Source organism: Mustelus asterias, chromosome 21 (genome assembly GCF_964213995.1).
Source record: "Mustelus asterias chromosome 21, sMusAst1.hap1.1, whole genome shotgun sequence".
Taxonomy (NCBI): Eukaryota; Metazoa; Chordata; class Chondrichthyes; order Carcharhiniformes; family Triakidae; genus Mustelus; species Mustelus asterias.
Genome location: NC_135821.1, coordinates 64,380,782 through 64,403,198, shown reverse-complemented (window position 1 = coordinate 64,403,198; position 22,417 = coordinate 64,380,782). Strand labels below are relative to the sequence as shown.

At 43.6% G+C, this 22,417-nt stretch overlaps 1 protein-coding gene across 5 annotated transcripts in view; it reads left to right on the top strand.

The window, feature by feature from the left end:
- The window catches only part of LOC144509341 (ribosomal protein S6 kinase 2 alpha-like), a 243,804-nt gene that overhangs the window by 220,357 nt on the left and 1,030 nt on the right, over window positions 1-22,417 (top strand). For all 5 annotated transcript variants that reach the window (XM_078238029.1, XM_078238030.1, XM_078238032.1 and 2 more), the window contains 4 exons: window positions 3,163-3,324; window positions 6,234-6,310; window positions 17,931-18,048; window positions 21,589-21,726. In XM_078238029.1, the coding sequence (XP_078094155.1) occupies window positions 3,163-3,324; window positions 6,234-6,310; window positions 17,931-18,048; window positions 21,589-21,726 (495 nt within the window). The remainder of the gene's footprint in view (window positions 1-3,162; window positions 3,325-6,233; window positions 6,311-17,930; window positions 18,049-21,588; window positions 21,727-22,417) is intronic.

The following is a 22,417-nucleotide window of genomic DNA, read 5'->3' as shown; positions in this document are numbered from 1 at the left end:
CTGGTTAGATTGTGAACAAGTGCAGGGGAAGCACTTAAATGCAGTACCCCCCTGATTGAAACATTGTTGATCCACAGTGGGTGAATCAGAGCCATCTTGCCACAGGTGCAGAGTGAATCTCATGGAAAAAAACGACCAAGAGGGTAAAGCAGAGACATTTTGACTGTTAGATTGCAGGTATTAAAAGTAGAGTCAACATCCAAAGCTCTTAAAGAAATAATTCTCTTGAAAGAATTTAAAGATTAACTTTCTTTAGTAGTTCGGACTCATGTTAAAGAACAGAAGGTTAAAACATCTAGACAGGCAGTGGAGATGGCTGACAAATATGAGCTGGTCCATAGACTCAGACTTTTTTTTCAGCAATCCCTATAAACCTGAGAAGTATAAAAAGTGGGAAGGAGAAAGGAAGGCAGGTAGTCAGGGTAGAGAAGGGACAGTTTGGAATAGTCAAGAAATTACACCTCAGATCAGAAAGGGAAGTGCTGAGGGTGAAATTGACATTTGAAGGTTTAAGTGTTTCCATTGGAACAAGCACCAGGAAAGGAAATGGCTGTTAAATGTGTTGCAGTGGTACAGTTGAAAGTTGCTCCCCCAGAATGTACAAGAAAGGGGGACTGAAGATAGTTCAGAGAATTCTTTGATCACTGGTGAAGGAAGTCAGGCTAATAGAGGTTTTAGATGTTTTGTTTCGAAGGGAGAAGTGTTCCCTTACTCCTCCAATAACATAAGAAAACAATTCAAAATTTTGAGAGATATGGGTGATGCGCGATTAATTCACTCGGGAGGCTGGATCGTACCCGGGAAATAAAGGCTTTTATTAGCAATAAGAATGGAGCATACTGCTTAACAATACAATCCCAGACTAAAGGGTCACTAGGAAGTGCAGTGACCTTTATACTCCTATAGGAAGGCGGAGCCAACCGGAGTGTACCACAGAACAATACCAACAGTGGAACACCCCAACCCTAACCCCAACAGTAACAAGAGTAACATATGTACAAGTACCCATAGTGATAACCATCTATGGTTCAGAACCCATAGTGGTAACCATCTATGGTTCACCACAATGGGAGACATCATTTATGATGGCTGATGATACATTGTGTGTTCCAGAAAGTTTTATGAAGGAATAAGTATCAATAAGGGATATTAATGGAACTGATGAATCTATTTATTTGTGTAAAGTTAATTTAAGAAGTAACTTCGGAAATTGAATTATTATGGTTAGAATTATTTCTAAATCATCTATTGCAGGGATAAACGTTATTCTGGGTAATGATTTGGCCAGTGAAGACAGTAATGTGGTGACAACTGTATTGCAGCATACAGTTAATTATGTTGATCTTAGCAAATGTTTGAAAACTACTGTGGTCAGAATGAGACACTTATTACAGAAGACAAGCAATTGAAGGAAAATCTCATTAATGTAGAAAATCAACTTTCACGTTTGAAAGAGGAATACTTTTTATTCGTTCAGGGTATATGGATGATCTGGCTGGGCTGGCATTTATTGCCCATCCAAAACTGCTCTTGAACTGAGTGGTTCACTAGGCCATTTAAGAGTCAAACACATTGCTGTGGATCTGGAGTCATGTGTAGGCCAGAACAGGTAAGGAGGGCAGATTTCCTTCTCTAAAGGACATTAGTGAACCAGCTGCTAATGGAAAAAGATAATTGGTAAGAACAATTGAGAGTCAATCATGGAAAATGAAACACTTGACTGAGGACTTGAACTATGTGAAAACTTGTAAAAACCGACTTAACGAAGGTCGATCTTCAAGTTAAAACTTGATGAACTTTATGCACCAGAACTTTGTATGAAGTATCATGGAAAATGCCTTGAACAGGAAAAGGAATTACTGGTAAATCAGAATAATTGGTTGAATGCAGAATTAAAAGGCAAAATGTCATATCTGGGACTGCTATCGGATTCAGCCCATATTATTGTATTTTTGATGCGTCTTGGCAGTGTCATCCAGTTTATCATACATCGAGGAAAGAGGCCATTTGGCCCATTATTCATATGCTGGCGCTTTGGTGGGAGCTATCCAATTAATCCCATTCCCTGCTCTATTCTCATAGCTATGTAAATATTCTCTGGAAATTATTAGTCAACAGAAAATCCAGAAGATGAGACTCTGCAGAATTGTCTCTATCACCTGGAGGAACAAGAGCATGGGAACACCACCACTTCCAAGTTCTCCTTCAAGTGCTTGATGGCTGGCACAGACATAATGGGCCGAAAGGCCTCTTGCTGTGCTGCAAAACTCTTATGATTTTATGACTATAGCATCCTATCTTTGACATATATTGTCATTTCTTTGTCGCTGGGTCAAACTCCTGAAATTTCCTAGCTAACAGCAATGTGGGAGCAACTTCACATGGTTTGCACTGGCTGAAAAATAAGTCTAACCACCAACTTCTCAATGACAACCAGGGATAGAAAATAAATCCTGGACTTGTTAGCAATCTCCACTCCTGAAAAATGATTAAAACAGAAGGGTATTACACGCAAACTCTAAGGATGAAAGGGTGAGAAATTGAAATATCCTTGGTGCATTAGAGGTTGCTATTGCGAGATTAAGCTAAGGCATGTTGCAACAGATGTGGAAAGAACTTCAAACTGCATTTAACCCACATCAAATGTGCTTAACTCAAACTGAATGACCAATGTGAAAACTGTCCCTGCACTTCTCACTACCATAGAAACATAGAAGATAGGAGCAGGAAGAGGCCATTTGGCCCTTCGAGCCTGCTGCACCATTCATTACGATCATGGCTGATCATTCAACTCAAAAGCCTAATAGTGCTTTTTCTCCATAACCTTTGATGCCATTAGCCCAAGTGCTATATCCAGCTGCTTCTTGAATACACTGTGTTTTGACATCAACTACTTCTTGTGGCAATTAATTCCACAGGCTCACCACTCTTTGGGGAAGAAATGCCTCCTCACCTCCGTCCTAAATAGTCTATCCTGAATCCTCAGACTGTGACCCCTGGTTCTGGACCTCCCCACCATTGGGAATATCCTCCCTGCATCTGCCATCTCTTAGGTTGCCACATGAGAAAAATCTTTAAACAGAATCCTGAAAGATGACTTGATCTATTGAATGTACTTTACTTATTAAACAGTAATTGCAATTAGCTCTTTTACTTTTGCAGGTGGTTCACAGAGACCTGAAACCAAGCAATATTTTGTATGTAGATGAGTCAAGTAACCCTGAGTCAATCCGAATCTGTGACTTTGGTTTTGCCAAGCAGCTAAGGGCTGACAATGGGCTCCTCATGACTCCGTGTTACACGGCCAACTTTGTTGCTCCAGAGGTGAGAACTTTTTATGTGATTAAGCTGATTTCACAGGGTATAAGCTATCAATTTTCTAAACTGATCTACAGGAAATAGGCACAGAGTCTGCAAAACACAAATGCAAGTCCAAACCTCTACATTGCTCTACCATGGTTGAAAAAAGTAAAAGATTAAATCAAGAAGTTCTAAGGGCGTTGAGATTACAGGAAGGAAGACTGACGGAGATTAGAAGTTCCACAATTTTAAGTGCTATGAAAAACAGGTTTGGTGAAACATAGAAAATAGAAACGTGAGTAAGCAATTCAGTCCTTCGAGCCTGCTCTGCCATTCATTATTATCGTCTTAAGGATATTATTAAACTAAAAAGAGTGCAGAAAAGATTTACTAGGATGCTACCTGGATTTGATGGCTTGAGTTATAAGGAGAGTCTGGATAGACTGGGACTTTATTCCCTGGAGCGTGGGAGGCTTAGGGGTGATCTTATAGAGGTCTATAAAATAATGAAGGGCATAGATCAGCTAGATAGTCAACATCTTTTCCCAAAGTTAGGGGGGGGTCTAAAACTAGAGAGCATAGGTTCAAGGTGAGAGGGGAGAGATACAAAAGAGTCCAGAGGGGCAATGTTTTCACACAGAGGGTGATGAATGTCTGGAACAAGCTGTCAGAGGTGGTAGCAGAGGCGGGTACAGTTTTGTCTTTTAAAATGCATTTAGACAGTTACATGAGTAAGATGGGTATAGATGGAAATGGGCCAAATGCAGGCAATTGGGACTAGCTTAGTGGTTTAAAAAAAAAGGGCAGCATGGACAAGTTGGGCCAAAGGGCCTGTTTCCAATCTGTAAACTTCTATGACTCATAGCTGATCATTCAACTCAATAGCCTGATCACGTCTCCGCCCCCCCCCCCCCCCCACCCCTCCCATATCCTTTGATCCCTTTCGCCCCAAGAGCTATGTCTAATTTCTTCTTGAAAACATACTGGGAGCGCTCCTACCGGTCGATTAGCATGGCGAGACGGGAAGATCGCAGGCGAGGTTAAAGAACTGATTTGCACTGGTTGCTATCCTCCCGGCCCTGTTTTGTGGTGAAAATGGCTTAGAGCGCGAAGCCAATAAGCAAACGTTAAAAGGACGTACCGTGATTCCGCACAGCAACTTCCAGCCTTCTGGAATCTCCCCCCTTGCAGGCGTGACGTCACGCCAGCAAGGATCACTGCTGGTCTCCACCAGTGGAGACTAGGCACCATGGCCATGCCTGGAGGGTCAGTGGCAAGATTGGACAGTGCCCACCTGGCACCCTGACATGCCTGGTTGGCCACCACAAGTGCCAAGGGGTTGGGGTTAATGCATGATGACAGGGCGCCTTATGCAGGGAGGAGCTCTGTAAGGGGAGAGGCTATTCAAGGGGTGAAGCTATTCAAGGGAGGGTGCTATGCAAGTGGAGGTGTTTCCAAGGTGGGGCAATGTAAGGGGAGGGGCTATGCAGGGAGGGAGGGAGCATGAAGGGGCGGGGGAAGGGGGGAAGGCATGTCGGAGGTCCACCAAGGGACTCATCAAGAGGGGTCATAATGCTCTGCTGCCAGTGACCCGTGTTGGTGTGGAGGGTGGCAATGATGTCGATGGTACGGGAGTTGGGAGGAGGTTTCCCAGTTCACTGGGAGATCGGGGCGCCCTGTACAATGGCACCCAAGTGCTCTGCAGCAGCCGGCTTCCCTGATGCACTTGGGCTTCTCCCAATCCCACCAGCACAAATCTCCCAGCTGTCAGAAAAACTGAATGTGTGGGAAGATTGCAGTGCTGAACTCACCCAAAAAGCTGGTGTGAAACACTCCCATTTTCAGACTTTTATGACGCTTAGAATTCTTTTTGGGAAGATCGCCCCCACAATGTTTTGGCCTCAACTGCCTTTTGTGGTAGTGAATTCCACAGACTTACTACTCTGAGGGTTAATAAATTTCTCTTCATTTCAGTCCTAAACAGTTTATCCGCCATCCTTAGACTATGACACCTAGTTCAGGATTCCCCCACTATCGGGAACATACTTCCTACATCTACCTGTCTAGTTCTGTTAAAATTTCACAGGTTTCAATGAGATCTCTCCCCAGTCCCACCATCCCAGTAATCTTTCTGATAAGCCTTTGCTGCACTTGCTCTATAGCAAGAACATCCATCCTCAGAAAAGGAGACCAAAACTGTACATGATATTCCAGGTATGGGCTCACCAAGGCCCTGTATAATTGGAGCAAGACATTCCTGCTCCTATACTTGAATCCTCTCGCTATGAAGGCCAACATACCATTTATTTTCTTTACTGCCTGCTGCACCTGTATGCTTACTGACTGGTGTACAAGGACACCGAGGTCTTGTTGCACATTCTCTTCTCAATTTATAGCCATTCAGATAATAATCTGCCTCCCTGTTTTTGCTACCAAAGTGGATAACCTCACATTTATTCACATTATACTGCACCTGCCATGCATTTGCCCACTCACTCAGCTTGTCCAGGTTATATTCTTGATTTCAATGCAGGGAGGAAAGTGCACAGGATTTAGGGATTTGGAGCTTAAAAAGAACCAAGAAAGGAAAGTTCAAGTCCCTGGCACTGTGAGGCAGCAGTGCTAACTACTATGCCACCGTGCTGCCCCGGTGGCACACTTCACCTGACCCAAGCTAGAAAGTGCAGAATAGGCTAATATTTGTGGGAAATTACGTTATACCCATTGATAGGAGATGTATTCTACGAGGTTGATCACAGAAATCCTATGTATTTGTAAACTGTTTCGAAGAGTTATATCTCAAACATTGAATTGATTTATTGGTCTTGTTTTTCCCGCTTCACTGCCTTTTTTAAGAGTTTCATTGAACATTTAAGAGTTTTATTGATGCAAGTAATGAATGGAAATGTAAATGAAGGTCTGTCTGTGTCCAGGTTCTTAAACGCCAAGGGTATGATGAAGGCTGTGATATCTGGAGTCTGGGTGTTTTACTCTACACCATGTTGGCCGGGTGAGTGACCTTTTTCCTTTGTATGCAGCCAGTGTTTTGCCAAGAATTTACTCTATCCATCTATAATGGCGCCTCAAAAAAGTATCCCAGAGCTGAAAGCCGTCTGGGAAAATGCAAATTATCAATGTTAATGAAAATTGTATTGCCCTTCTCTAATTTCCTCCATGCTGCAATGCTCCTGATTCCCTTCTTCTCTTCCACCATCAGGTACAGTTCATTCATTGTGCCACTGTATTTGGAACACCTTGTCTTTGTCACCTCGTGGGCAGCACGGTAGCACAGTGGTTAGCACTGCTGCTTCACAGCTCCAGGGACCTGGGTTCGAATCCCGGCTCGGGTCACTGTCTGTGTGGAGTTTGCACATTCTCCCTGTGTCTGCGTGGGTTTCCTCCGGGTGCTCCGGTTTCCTCCCACAATCCAAAGATGTGCGGGTTAGGTTGATTGGCCATTCTAAATCGCCCATTAGTGTCCCGGGATGCATAGGTTAGAGGGATTAGTGGGTAAATATATGGGGATAGGGCCCTGGGTGGGATTGCGGTTGGTGCAGACTCGATGGGCCGAATGGCCTCTTTCTGTACTGTAGGACTCTATGATTCTATGATTCATTCATTGCTTTCAGAAGTCCACTGAAAACAGTTCTCTTCCTCTTGGCAGCGCCATATTTCCTGCCTAGTATAAATTTTCCTAACTTAACTGGATGAGTACAGCCCTAACGACACTCAAGAAGTTCAACACTATCCAGGATTGCAATATCAGCAACCCTTCTGCTACTTTAATTATTCACTATTCATTCCCTCCACTACAGACGGACAGCAGCAAGTGTATGTAGCATCTCCAAGATGACAGCACCTTCCAAACCTGTGATGTCTACTACCTGGGAATGCGAACGCAGCAGGTGGATGGGAACACCACCATCTGCAAATTCCCTTCCCAGTTGTACACTGTCCTTTGGAATTGTATTGCTGTTCCTTCACTCTCGCTGGGCCAAAATCCTGGAACTCCCTGTGTCTTTACTACTTGGACTGCAACAATTCAGGAAAGTGGCTTACCACCACCTTCTTGAGCAATTAGGAATGGGCAATATGTGCTAATCTTGGACTCTCGTCCCATGAACAAATAAAAACAAAAGTGTTGTGAAGCTTTTTTTGCCACTGAGTGTAGTAGTGATGGAAGCTTTTATTACAATGTTCTCTGCTAGCTCCTTTTGTCAGATTTTGACTTCTCTTGATTTTAATGTATTGGTTGTTTGTTTCTAGTCTCTCCTTGTGCGGCTTCTTCCCTATTCAACACTCCCCCAATATGTGAATTTTCCCCCACCTCCTTTTTGTGCATCCCATCTACGTATCAGTTGGTGATATAATTGGCTACAGTTTTATTTTGCTGGACAGCAATGGTAGCTGAATCAGGATGACCAACTGACCCTTATTGTATGGATTATCCCAGGTTGCATACACCTAGGATAGTGTTTTTTTCTCTGTGAATTTGGACCTTTAAATCCGATGCATGTGCAGTACCTGCTCTGCTCCCATTTGTACCCTCTCGCTGTTCTGGGACCCCTCTCCACCCCACCTCCTGCACTTTAGAACTCTGCTAGCACTCCCCTCCCCCACTCAAATGGACCTCCATGCAAGCATATCCCTGAATTTCCTAGCAAGAGTTGGTCACACTGTATTAAGTGTGCAGGCAATCATGCTGCAAGCACACAGATGTCATTTTGGCAAAAAAAAAGTGTAATCATTTACCATACTTATTGTTAGTTGCTATTGTGCATCAAACAATGGCTAAGAACCCCAGGATAAATTTGAGTGTGTAAGGGATTAATTCAACTCATTGTTAAAAGCTTTCTTCAGGCACCTGTGGAGACAAGACAACATATTAAAAAAAACACCAATTAGCTTGATGGGTGCAAAATGAAATGGCAAAATGCCTTTCGCAAAGAACGACAGTAAAAGGTGATTTAAAGGCTAATGCCAAGAAACAGGTTAAAAAAGCAATCCTGTCATTGGAAACTGATTTTGGAATCAAATGTCACAAAACAATACAATTTAAAGGTTTTTTGCTTTTTCTTTCCACTTTCAAAAGTTCACTTTGAAGGTTTTATTTAATGGTGCCCTTGAATTGTTTTTCCTATTTGTAGTGTTGTGAATCATTGTCAATTAATTTTAACCTTTGCAGCTCTATCTACTTCCACTTCTCTAATTCCTTTTTCAGAAACATTTTTTCTTTATTAAGTTTTCAGCTTTAATTTAGCTGGTATTGAATGATGGATTTTTTTGGTTCCAAGAGATCTTGCTTATCCTATGATCACTAGTTCTATTGGACCTCCAACTAGTGTTTTATTCCATTCTATGGCAACATCAATTTATATGAGATCCATGAGTAGAGCCTAAGTCTCAACACCTCTTTGCCACTCTCAAACCCACCACAGTCCAAAGACGAGCGAGTAGGTGGATTGGCCATGCTAAATTTCCCATTCATGTTCAAAGATGTGCAGGTAAGGTGGATCAGCCATGGTAAATGCACAGAATTATGGGGATAGTGCGGGGGATGGGCCTAGATAAATTGCTCTTTCGGAGAGTCAGTGCAATCTCGATAGGCTGAATGGCCACCTCCTGCACTATATGGATCCTATGGAGACAGGTAATTCCACATTAATTTAATTTCTGTGATATTTTGTTGTGCACATTTTGCTTGCTTCTTTACCAACGTAAGTATTTTATGTGAAGTATTTAGAAGTGATTAAAAAGCAAATTATTAAATAATTTTCCTCAAAATGAACAAGTCCTCAGTCTCAGCATCTCTCTGGCACAGTAATTACTGGTATGCAAACAGTGATTCATCTTCATCATGGCTAAATTTTGTTCAACCGTTTCCATAATCTATAGTGACATCCAGTAATTTAAATCTACACAGATTTTCCATTCTTTGATTCCCGGAGTACATAGAACATAGAACATAGAACAGTACAGCACAGAACAGGCCCTTCGGCCCACGATGTTGTGCCGACCTTCATCTGAAACCAAGATCAAGCTATCCCACTCCCTACCATCCTGGTGTGCTCCATGTGCCTATCCAATAACCGCTTAAATGTTCCTAAAGTGTCTGACTCCACTATCACTGCAGGCAGTCCATTCCACACCCCAACCACTCTCTGCGTGAAGAACCTACCTCTGATATCCTTCCTATATCTCCCACCATGAACCCTATAGTTATGCCCCCTTGTAATAGCTCCATCCACCCGAGGAAATAGTCTTTGAACGTTCACTCGATCTATCCCCTTCATCATTTTATAAACCTCTATTAAGTCTCCCCTCAATCTCCTCCGCTCCAGAGAGAACAGCCCCAGCTCCCTCAACCTTTCCTCATAAGACCGACACTCCAAACCAGGCAGCATCCTGGTAAATCTCCTCTGCACTCTTTCCAGCGCTTCCACATCCTTCTTATAGTGAGGTGACCAGAGCTGCACGCAATATTCCAAATGCGGTCTCACCAAGGTCCTGTACAGTTGCAGCATAACCCCACGGCTCTTAAACTCCAACCCCCTGTTAATAAAAGCTAACACACTATATGCCTTCTTCACAGCTCTATCCACTTGAGTGGCAACCTTTAGAGATCTGTGGATATGGACCCCAAGATCTCTCTGTTCCTCCACAGTCTTCAGAACCCTACCTTTGACCCTGTAATCCACATTTAAATTAGTCCTACCAAAATGAATCACCTCACATTTATCAGGGTTAAACTCCATTTGCCATTTTTCAGCCCAGCTTTGCATCCTATCTATGTCTCTTTGCAGCCTACAACAGCCCTCCACCTCATCCACTACTCCACCAATCTTGGTGTCATCAGCAAATTTACTGATCCACCCTTCAGCCCCCTCCTCTAAGTCATTAATAAAAATCACAAAGAGCAGAGGACCAAGCACCGATCCCTGCGGCACTCCGCTAGCAACCTGCCTCCAGTCTGAAAATTTTCCATCCACCACCACCCTCTGTCTTCGATCAGACAGCCAGTTACCTATCCAATCGGCCAACTTTCCCTCTATCCCACACCTCCTTACTTTCATCATAAGCCGACCATGGGGGACCTTATCAAACGCCTTACTAAAATCCATGTATATGACATCAACCGCCCTACCTTCATCAACACACCTAGTTACCTCCTCAAAAAATTCTATCAAATTTGTGAGGCACGATTTGCCCTTCACAAATCCGTGCTGACTATCCCGGATTAATCCGCATCTTTCTAAATGGTCGTAAATCCCATCCCTAAGGACCTTTTCCATCAATTTACCAACCACCGAAGTCAGACTAACCGGTCTATAATTACCAGGGTCATTTCTATTCCCTTTCTTAAACAGAGGAACAACATTTGCCACTCTCCAGTCCTCTGGCACCATCCCCGTGGACAGCGAGGACCCAAAGATCAAAGCCAAAGGCTCTGCAATCTCATCCCTCGCCTCCCAAAGAATCCTAGGATACATTTCATCAGGCCCAGGGGACTTATCGACCTTCAGTTTATTCAAAACTGCCAATACATCCTCCCTCCGAACATCTATTTCCTCCAGCCTATTAGCCTGTAACACCTTCTCTTCCTGAAAAACATGGCCCCTCTCCTTGGTGAACACTGAAGAAAAGTATTCATTCATCACCTCGCCTATCTCTACTGATTCCATACACAAGTTCCCACCACTGTCCTTGACCGGCCCTAACCTCACCCTGGTCATTCTTTTATTCCTCACATAAGAGTAAAAAGCCTTGGGGTTTTCCTTGATCCGACCCGCCAAGGACTTCTCATGTCCCCTCCTAGCTCTCCTCAGCCCCTTTTTCAGTTCGTTCCTTGCTAACTTGTAACCCTCAATCGAGCCATCTGAACCTTGTTTCCTCATCCCTACATAAGCTTCCCTCTTCCTTTTCACAAGACATTCCACCTCTTTCGTGAACCACGGTTCCCTCACTCGGCCATTTCCTCCCTGCCTGACAGGGACATACCTATCAAGGACACCCAGTATTTGTTCCTTGAAAAAGTTCCACTTTTCATCAGTGCCTTTCCCTGACAGTTTCTGTTCCCATCTTATGCCCCCTAATTCTTGCCTAATCGCATCATAATTACCTCTCCCCCAATTGTAAGCCTTGCCCTGCCGTCCGGCCCTATCCCTCTCCATTGCAATAACAAAAGATACCGAATTGTGGTCACTATCTCCAAAGTTCTCTCCCACAACCAAATCTAACACTTGGCCCGGTTCATTTCCCAGTACCAAGTCCAATGTGGCCTCACCCCTTGTCGGCCTATCCACATATTGTGTCAGGAAACCCTCCTGCACACACTGCACAAAAAGTGCCCCATCCAAACTATTTGACCTACAAAGGTTCCAATCAATATTTGGAAAGTTAAAGTCCCCCATGACAACTACCCTGTGACCCCCACACGTATCCATAATCTGCTTAGCAATTTCTTCCTCCACATCTCTATTACTATTTGGGGGCCTATAGTAAACTCCTAGCAACGTGACCGCTCCTTTCCTGTTTCTAACTGCAGCCCATATTACCTCAGTGTGCATATCCCCCTCAAAGTGCTTTTCCGCAGCCGTTAAACTATCCTTGATTAACAATGCTACTCCTCCACCTCTTTTACCAGCTTCCCTACACTTACTGAAACATCTATACCCCGGAACGTCCAACAACCATTCCTGTCCTTGTTCTACCCACGTCTCCGTAATGGCCACAACATCGTAGTCCCAAGTAGCAATCCACGCCCCAAGTTCATCCACCTTGTTCCGGATGCTCCTTGCATTGAAGTAGACACACTTCAACCCATCTTCCTGTCTACCGGTACCCACTCTTGACCTTGATACCTTCCCCAATATCTCACCACCCTCAACACTGACTTCCGGACTACAACTCCTTTTCCCACTCCCCTGACAAATTAGTTTAAATCCCCCTGAAGAGCCGTAGCAAATTTCCCTCCCAGGATATTGGTGCCCCTCTGGTTCAGGTGCACCCCGTCCTGTTTGTAGAGGTCCCACCTTCCCCAGAACGTGTTCCAATTATCCACGTATCTGAAACCCTCCCTCCTGCACCATCCCTGCAACCACATGTTTAAGTGCACTCTCTCCCTGTTCCTCAACTCGCTATCACGTGGCACCGGTAGCGTACCAGAGATGACCACATGTTTTGTCTTTGCTCTCAGCTTCCAGCCCAGCTCCCGAAATTCCTGTTTTAAATCCCCGTCCCTTCTCTTACCTATGTCGTTGGTACCAATGTGTACCACGACTTGTGACTGTTTCCCCTCCCCCTTAAGAATCCGGAAAACACGGTCCGAGACGTCACGGACCCTGGCATCCGGTAGGCAACAAACCATCCTCGAGTCTCTTTTGCTGCCACAGAACCTCCTATCTATCCCTCTAACTAACGAGTCCCCAATAACTATTGCCCTCCCGCTCTCCTCCTTACCCTCCTGAGCCACAGGGACGGACTCAGTGCCGGAGATCCTCTCACTGCGGCTCACCACTGGTATGTCGTCCCCCTCAACCGTATCCAAAGCGGAATACTTATTGCTAAGGGGAACGACCACAGGGGATCCCTGCACCGACTGCTTCTTCCCAACCCCTCTCACCTCTCAATGTATAATCCCAGGAGTAGCTAACCTGGGATTATACATTGCTCCTCCCTACAGCCTTGCTGGGGTGGCATTGTATTTTCTCTTCTTCCTGAGGAGAGGATTTGTAATTCTACAGTCTCCACCTCTGGCCTGTTCCTGTGCAATAAACTCTGTAATTAAGAAAAAACACAAATCACAGCTCTTGCATAGATGCACCTGATATCGATTAATGAAAAAAATGTCACAACAGAATAAATGGTATTATAAACCATGATCTTGTTGAATAACAGGGCAGGCTTGACAGGCTAAATGGCTCACCCAGTTTCTTTTTATTATGTTCCTATTTCTATTGGCTTATAGAAAAACACAAAACGCTGCAACCTGTGGCCTTCATGCTTTTTATGTTGTACTTTGCCATGGACAATGTTAGAAGGTTGGTGTAGCATGCTTGGGAGAATAGATAACTTTAGATCTATGGTTTTTACCTCTGGGAGTTTTCCTTGTCTTGTAGTCAAATGATTAAAAATTGACAACCATGAAGTCAATATTTCTATTATTGTTACATCACGTGGTCGACAGGATGGTAGAACAACCAGATAAACCTTGGTCTGTCTTTGTCTAGCAATTCCTATACTCCTATTGGGCAGCACGGTGGCACAGTGGTTAGCACTGCAGCCTCACAGCTCCAGGGACCTGGGTTCAATTCCCAGCTTGGGTCACTGTGTGGAGTTTGCACATTCTCCCTGTGTCTGCGTGGGTTTCCTCCGGGTGCTCTGGTTTCCTCCCACAGTCCAAAGATGTGCGGGTTAGGTGCATTGCCCATGCTAAATTGCCTATTAGTGTCCCAGGATGCATAGGTTAGAGGGATTAGCGGGGTAAATATGTAGAGATATGGGGATAGGACCTAGGTGGGATTGATGTCGGTGCAGACTCGATGGGTCGAATGGCCTCCTTCTGCACTATAGGGATTCTATGGATTCTATATTTCTATTGCCATTTTTTTGTCAAGCTCTGAAATTACTGTACTCGCCAAATGGTACATTGAGGCAACAGTGTGCCTTAGTCCCTGAAGATGGCAATGCAGGATTCTGCTGTCTTCCAGATCAGGAGTATGGGGAGTGCCCACTTAACATTGTGGTTGTGTTCCTGTAAATTGTAACTTTAAGTGAAATGGCTTTAAATGAATCGTAGGTTCCTTACGATTCATTTAAAGTCATTTAAAGGCAGAGTTAAGTTCCTTCATACATTGCTCACCCAGAAAAAACAATGTACAAGTTGAAATACTGTACCATACATATGCAGCACTGTGCATTCCTAAAAAGAAATGCAGTGTACAATACTGTACAAACTAACATGTAAAAGGGAACCACAGTACACTTATCTACTAATCGTACTTTTGGATCAGGCTTGGACAAACATTTTGCGTGGAGGGCACGTTTCAAAACTTGGCTCAGTCAAGGGACTAATGAGCAAATTTCAGAAAGTTAAAGCTTGGTTCAACAGTAAACATGGTTTTTAAAAAGACTGCATTGATGGTCTGCTGTTGCAGTTCAATTTCAACCTCTGCCTCTGTAGTGACACCTAACAGTCTTAATGGCCCCAATTTTGGCATCTGTCTGTTTGACAATGGTCCCAACTGCTACATCTTGCAGATCGATGGTAAACCACAAGTGAGAGTGGATGAGAGTCCATGACCGTGTGGGTGAGAGCAAATGAAAACCCACACACTGGGAGTGAGGCAGACCTATGAACACATTTTGACCCTGCACTCTCAACTCCTCTCATATAGTCTCCAGTCAGTCCATAAGACCATAATATATAGGGGCAAAATTAGGCCATTCTGCCTATCGCGTCTGCTTCACCATTCAACCTTGGCTGATACGTTTCTCAACCCCACTCTCCCGCCTTAACCCTGTAACCTATGATCCCCTTACCAATCAAGAACCTATCTATCTCTGTCTTAAATACACTCAATGACCTGGCTTCCACAGCCTTCTGTGGCAATGAATTCCACAGATTCACCACCCCCTGGCTGAAGAAATTCCTCGTCATTTGGTTCTTAAGAGTCATCCCTTTACTCTGAGTTTATGCCCTTGGATCCTCGTCTCTCCTACTAATGGAAACATTTTCTCCATGTCCACTGTATCCAGGCCTTTTAAGTATTATGTAAGTTTCAATGAGATCCCCCCTCATCCTTCTAAATTCCATTGAGTACAAACCCAGAGTGCTCAAACTTTCCTCATACGTCATGGCTTTCATGCCCGGGATTATTCTCATGAACCTCCTCTGGACCCTCAGCAGTACATCCCTGCTTTTGCATTCTAATCCTCTTGAAATGAAGGCTAACATTGCATTTGCCTTCTTAACTACCAACTCAACCTGCAAATTAATCTTAAGAGAATCCTGAACTAGGACTCCCAAGGCCGTTTGCGCTTCCGATTTCTGAATTCTCTCCCCAGTCAGTGAAGCCAGTGGACCCCACTCCTTAGTTCACTAGGCCCTACTCCTCAGCTCAGCGGCCGTCGATTCCTCAGGCCCCAAACACTCATGTTTGCTACATCTCCAAACATGGATTGTTTCTCTTCCACTTAATAGGCTCACTACGAGCCTATCAGCAGCAAACAGGGAAATAAATGGTCTGCCACAGGAGGAGCAGCTCCAGGCAGATTCGTCCATTCTAACTTGCCTGTTAGGCCTGCATTTTAAAAACTGTCTTCAGGGGCTGCATACAATGTCTTCAACGGTTGCATTTAGACGGTCCACTCATTGGATAAGCCCATTTAGATTGACCGTGCTCCATCTAGTGGCAGAAATTGGTCATTTAGGTAGCAGCTGAAGTCCTGACGACCCACACCAACCAACCTCTGCCACTAGATGGATCTCAGGACTTCAGTACAAGTTCAGCAGCAAAGTCAGTGACAGGAGCCAGAAGTGGTGCAGCAAGAACCACTGGGACTAAGAGACTGGGAGGCAAATGCGGGAAGCAATGACAGGAAGCAAGGCTGGGAGCCAAGGCTGGGCAGAGGCAAGGGCAATAATGGGAGGAAGAGGGATAGACAGTGAGAACGGATGCATTACAGGAGAGGTCATGTGCACAGGCAGGCCATAGAACAGGAAATCTGTGGCAAATGATATTAAAGTGAAACTGGGAAAATTAAATGGATATATTGACATCATTTCAATAACCATGTTAAAGCAAAACAATGTTTAAGTGAATCAATGTTAAAAAGAATTTACAGTACACCTCCCCCCCCCCCCCCCCCCCACACAACTGATATAAAAGTGATGGTGCAGTGGTTTTGTAGAGTCTACAAAGCAGCCTTAGCACAGGTCTAAAATTGTGCAATGCCTCATAAGATGTGGGTGGCATAGTGGTTAGCACTGCTGCCTCACAGCGCGAGGGACCCAGGTTCAATTCCAGCCTTGGATGACTGTGTGGAATTTGCACGTTTTCTGTGTCTGCGCCGGTTTCCTCCCATAGTTTAAAGATATGCAAGTTGGGTGGATTGACCATGCTAAATTGCCCATTAGTGTCCCAAAATGTGTAGGTTAGACTGATTAGCCATGGTAAATGGGTGGGGTTACAGGGAGAGGGTCGAGGTAAGATACATTGTCAGAGAATTGGTGCAGACTCGATGGGCTGAATGGCCTCCTCCTGCACTGTAGGAATTCTATGCTTCTATAATTCTATGATGTGTATAAAATAAAATCTAGCTTTCTCCAACTGCTTTTGTACAAATCACAGTTTGGCAAATTGGAACAAAATTAGCTATCACATTCCTGGTGTTGGGTTACGTTGAGTCTCTCTGCATCTTTTATTGAATTTCTCCCTGTGTATCAGCTTGATTCAGTTCATGATACTCTGCCCTCTAAATCAGAAGTTTGTGCTCCACTACTTAACACCCTTCCTGAATTGACGGTTCAGCATATTTGTTGGAGAGTGATGCTGTCTGAGTTGTCATCCTTCAGTGAGACATGAAATGGTGGCTCCTCTGAGTGCATTGAGGATTTCATGGCACGACTCAAAGTTTCCGAGTGACCTGGTCAACATTCCACATTCAGACACACCACAAAACAGACTTTCAAAATTAATCTCATTACTATTGGATCTGTGTGCAAATTATCTGCCTCTTTTGCCTATGTAAGTAATTTGTGCGAAGTGTGTAGAGATGATTAGCATGTACATTTTTAAAATCGTTTCCTTTTTCAAAAGCACCTTGATGGCCTTGATTTATTTTTCAAGCATGTAATTTAATTGCTGTACAATGCATTGTGCATCTGCAGATTCATGAGTGGGTGTATGAACAAGGCAGATGAATTCCTAAATTGCAGAAACAGCATTTGTATTTTAATCTGGCTTTGGTTAAAGCTGCTGTTTAAAGTACTCTGAATTTTCCAACCCTACTAATAATTATATGAGAAAGGCAGCAGGTGAACTATTATACTCTTCAACAAAAATGTTAAGAAGTGCCATCATGAAGAAGATGGTTGACTCTTGCCTGCAAATTGATATTCATGGGTGGTTATGAGGTGATGACAAGAGGCAGTTTAACAAAGTTGTAACCAGCTAACTGCACATAAAATATAATTTAAGGAAGTATAACAAAATACAATGCTTTCAGACTGAAGCTATAACTGTACATGTTAGGCTTCAAATATTACCTCTTGAAGTTGCTGAAATTTGAGGCAAGAGTTTATCAATATAGCCTTCAATATTCAATACAATTTGGGCTATATATTTAACATCAGCTGATAACAACTAAGTACCATCAATTCCTTGTAATTTTCTGTTCAATTTTTGAGTAAAAGTGTCTAGTCTGACGGTTTGTCATAGGTTAGGACATTTGATATTGAAATGTTTATGCATCTGTTTTTACATTCTGGCCTAAGCTACTGATATTGTTTCTTCTAAAGTCTATCTGTTAGCTGCTTTCATGCATTCTAATGAATATGGTTGCAAAACCTGTCTGTTAACAAGATTCAAGTCTTCTGACCTGCTTTCTCTTTGGTTATCTTGAATCAGATATACCCCTTTTGCTAATGGTCCAGATGACACTCCAAGTGAGATTCTGGCTAGGATTGGGAGCGGACACTACAATCTGCAGGGAGGAAACTGGGACAAAGCCTCTTCTGCTGCAAAGGTCAGTTTGAAAGTTTTTTTTTAACTGAGGCACATAACAAAGTACTGTTCAAATGAGGAACCAGTAATGGAACAGACTTCTGACCACCAGGGAGAGAAAATTAATCCAAACTGGTTTTCTGTATTGCTGAGAAGGTTTCCCAACTATCCTCATTCTGGGAATGGTAGGCTGTAGAGGGACATCTGATAATGGGAGAGAAATGCAATTTTCCAGATGAATAACTGTGCAGTGACATTCAAAATTAGCATGTTGATGTTCTGTGTCATAATTCAAATCCTGTTCCACTCCTCTTCTGGATGCCACTGACTGAGGCCAGTTGTTTCTTTAAGATTCAGGGCTATAACAGAATAGCAAATTTTACATGGGGAAGAAGCTATAGAACAATTATCAGGGGGGGCAGTTTGTACAGCGTGCTACTGTATTGAATGCCTGAAATTGAATCTGGCCCAGAAAAAGATACCTTCTTGTACAGCTGAAATACAGTCCTATTTGGAATTAGCGAAATTTCACAGTAACTTTGTTGCAGTGTTAATGTAAGCCTTACTTGTGACTAATAAATAAACTTTGAATTAATTTGAGGTAGCTTCTAATGGACCCAAAACTGCACATGATTCATGAGAATTAACAGAAAGTTCAGCCCTTCAAAAAGTTAGAAAAAGAAAAGTTACACCTGTACAGTTGTGGATTCTTCTGAGGTTGAGAACAAGGCCTTTTAGTCAAGGATAAGGGCATCTTACCTGTGCTATACTTGGCCCAAGGTGTTTACAATAAATGGGAAATTTTATTAATGCTCGTCACTTTTAAATGAAAATCTCAAAATATAACATTCTTTTACATCTGAGAGGTTGCTGTTTTCTTAGTTGCATTTTAGATCCTTTGAGACAATGTGATCGAACAGCTGATGATGATGTAAGATGTGAAAACACCGAAACCCACCTTCCTTGTCCTGTTCCCCACAACGACAGCTGAATTGGTTGAAAACTGGCATCTGTGATGCTGGGGACCTCTGAAGTATCGTGAATGCTTCAGCTTATCATTTTCACTGATGTGCTGGACTCCTCCCATCATTGAGGATGGAGAGATTAGTGGAGTCTTCTCCTCCAGTGAGCTGTTTAATAGTCCACTATCATTCAGTACTGGATGTGGCAGGACTGCAGAGCTTAGATCTGATCCGTTAGTTTTGGAATCACTTAATTCTGCCTATCGCTTGCTGCTTCTGCTGTTTGGCATGCAAGTAGTCCTGTGTAATAGCTTCACCAGGTTGCTACTTCAATTTTTGGTATTCCTGGTGCTTCTCCTAACATGCCCTCCTGCACTCTTCATTGAACCAGGATTGATTCCCTGACTTTGTGGTAAAGGTAGGATGGGCATATGCCAGGCCATGAGGTTACAGATTGGGGTTGAGTTGAATTCTGCTGCTACTGATGGCCCCTGCACCTCATGGTTGCCCAGTCTAGTTGCTAGATTTGTTCAAAATCTATCCCATTTAGCATGGTGGAAGTGCCACAATACGACGGATGGTATCCTCAATGTGAAGACGGGACTTTGTCTCCATGACGGTGGTCGCTCCTACTGATACTGCCATGAACCAGTGCACCTGCAGTAGGCAGGTTGTTGAGGATGGGGTCAAGTATATTTTTCCCTCTTGTTGGTTCCCCACCAACTGCCACAGACTCAGTCATGATGTGGAGATGCCGGCGTTGGACTGGGGTAAACACAGTAAGAGTTTTAACAACACCAGGTAAAAGTCCAACAGGTTTATTTGGTAGCAAATGCCATTAGCTTCCGGAGCGCTGCTCCTTCGTCAGATGGAGTGGAAGATTTCCACTCCATCTGACGAAGGAGCAGCGCTCCGAAAGCTAATGGCATTTGCTACCAAATAAACCTGTTGGACTTTTACCTGGTGTTGTTAAAACTCTTACAGACTCAGTCGAGCAGCTGTTTTGTTTAGGACATGGCCAGCTCGGTCTGTAGTGGTGCTATCCAAGCCATTCTTGGTAATGTACATTGAAGTTCCCTACCCAGAGTACATTCTGCATCCTTGCTAGCCTCATTGCTTCCTCCAAATGGTCTTCAACATAGAGCAGTACTGGATCATCAGCTGAGGGGGATGGTATGTGGTAATCAGAAGGAGGTTGCCTTGCCCATGTTTGACCTGATGCCTTGAGACTTCAGGGGATCCAATGTCGATGTTGAGGACTCCCAGGACAACTCCCTCCTCACTCACCTGATGAAGGAGCAGCGCTACAAAAGCTCATGATTCCAAATAAACCTGTTGGACTTTAACCTGGTGTTGTGAGACTTCTTACTGTACCCACCCCAGTCCAACGCCAGCATCTCCACATCACAATTCCCTCCTGACTGTTTACCTCTGTGCCACCAGCTCTGCTGGGTCTGTCCTGTTGGAAGGACAGGACATACCCAGGGATGGTGATGATGGTTTCTGGGACAGCTCTTCCAAAAGGTAATTGACCTGAAATGTTATTGATGCTGCCTCACAAGTTGAGTATTTCAAGAATTTTCTGTGTTTATTCCAACTTTGCACCACTTGGCTGGACCACTTGTATCACTGCACCATCCTCCCTTAACTCTTAGTTGTCAGACTGCTTGTACAACATCCAATCTTGGTTGAGTGGGAATTTCTTTCAGTTAAAAGTCAGAAAGACTGATGTTATTGTCTGCAATCTCCAGCACAAACTCTTTTCCTCACCACTGACTCTGATTTCGCGATTACTCCCTCACAAGATATTGTCTCAGGTTGGACAAGACTGTTAGCAACCTTGGTGCCCTATTTTAACCCCAAGCTCACTTCTGATTCCATATGCCGCCTATCACAAAGACTTCATACCTCTATAATATCACATGCATCTGCATCTGAAGCATTCCCTCCAAACTGGATTGTTTTAATTGTCTTCCTCATATTCTTCGCACTCTGTAATATTTGAACCCATCTACAACTCTGCCACCAAGTTCTGCTTAAACATCAACTCAGTGTTTGCTGATTTATATTGCCCCCTGGTTCCCCAACACTTCAAATTTAAATTTCACATCCACATGTTTAAATTCATTTGTGTCCTTACCTTCTCCAATTCTGTTATCTTCTCCAACCCTGCATCACTCTATCCCCAGATTTCTGCATTCCTGGAATTCCAGCTTCCTGTGCATCCCTTCCTGTCCTCACTTCACCATTGGTGGCTGTGCATTAAGCTGTCTAGGTACCATGCTCTGTAATTCCCTCCTTTAAATTTCTCAGCTTCTCTATCCCTCTCTTCCTTCACAGCCCACTTTAAAAGCCACCCTTCACTAAGATTTTGGCCATTCTTAATATCTCCTTTGGTTCAAATCCATTTTTTCCTGATTATTCTGCTCTGAAACATCTTGGACATATTTATATCTTAAAGGCACTCTCTAAATGCAAGTTGTTGTATTACACTTCAAATTCCTCAATATGTTTGTTATTGAAGACAGTACTTGTTTGCTTCCTTTGGTTAATTATAAGAAATAAAACTCATCCATACATTAAAACTTCCTTTTGGACAGGACCTTGTCTCCAAAATGTTGCATATTGATCCACACCGACGCTTAACAGCAAAGCAGGTCTTGAAACATCAGTGGATTATGGACCGAGATCAGCTGCCACAGAGCCAGCTGGCCCGGCAGGATGTCCATCTTATTAAGGTAGGCTGTATTTGCAATGTGCAAGCAGATGTGTGTACTGACAACCGCGTCCAAATTTCTCTTGGCATTCTCCTCTGCCCCAATACAGTAGCACAGTGGTTAGCATTACTGCCTCACAGCGCCAAGGACCAGAGTTCAATTCCAGCCTTGAGTGACTGTGTAGAGTTTGCACATTCTCCCCGTGTCTGCGTGAGTTTCCTCCGGGTGCTCTAGCTTCCTCCCACAGTCCAAAGATGTGCAGTTTAGGTGAATTGGCCATGCTAAATTGCCCTTTAGTGTCCCAGAGTAGCATTGGTATATGTGTGGGGATAAGGTGGGGAGAGGGCCTAAATAAGATGCTTTGTCAGAGAGTCGGAGCAGACTTGATGAGCCAAATGGTCTCCTACTGCACTGTATGGATTCTGTGATCCTATTCTATGATGGAAACACTGTGTTCTGGAGTAGAGTTCTATGAAATGCCAGTTACTGGCACAGCAGTAGGCTTGTGTCCCAGAACCCTTCCGTTTGATCCCTGCACTTAACTGCACTGTGTTACTGAAGTAAAGCAAATACTGAAACTGTTTTGCTGATATGCAGTGCATGATCAATTGTTGGGATATCTTTACCCACCGAGAAGTCTTTTTTTTAACACTGGTAGCCTGGTACAAGTTCTTTTAATTCACTGGGTAGCAGTAGTTTCTGAAGTAGCCTT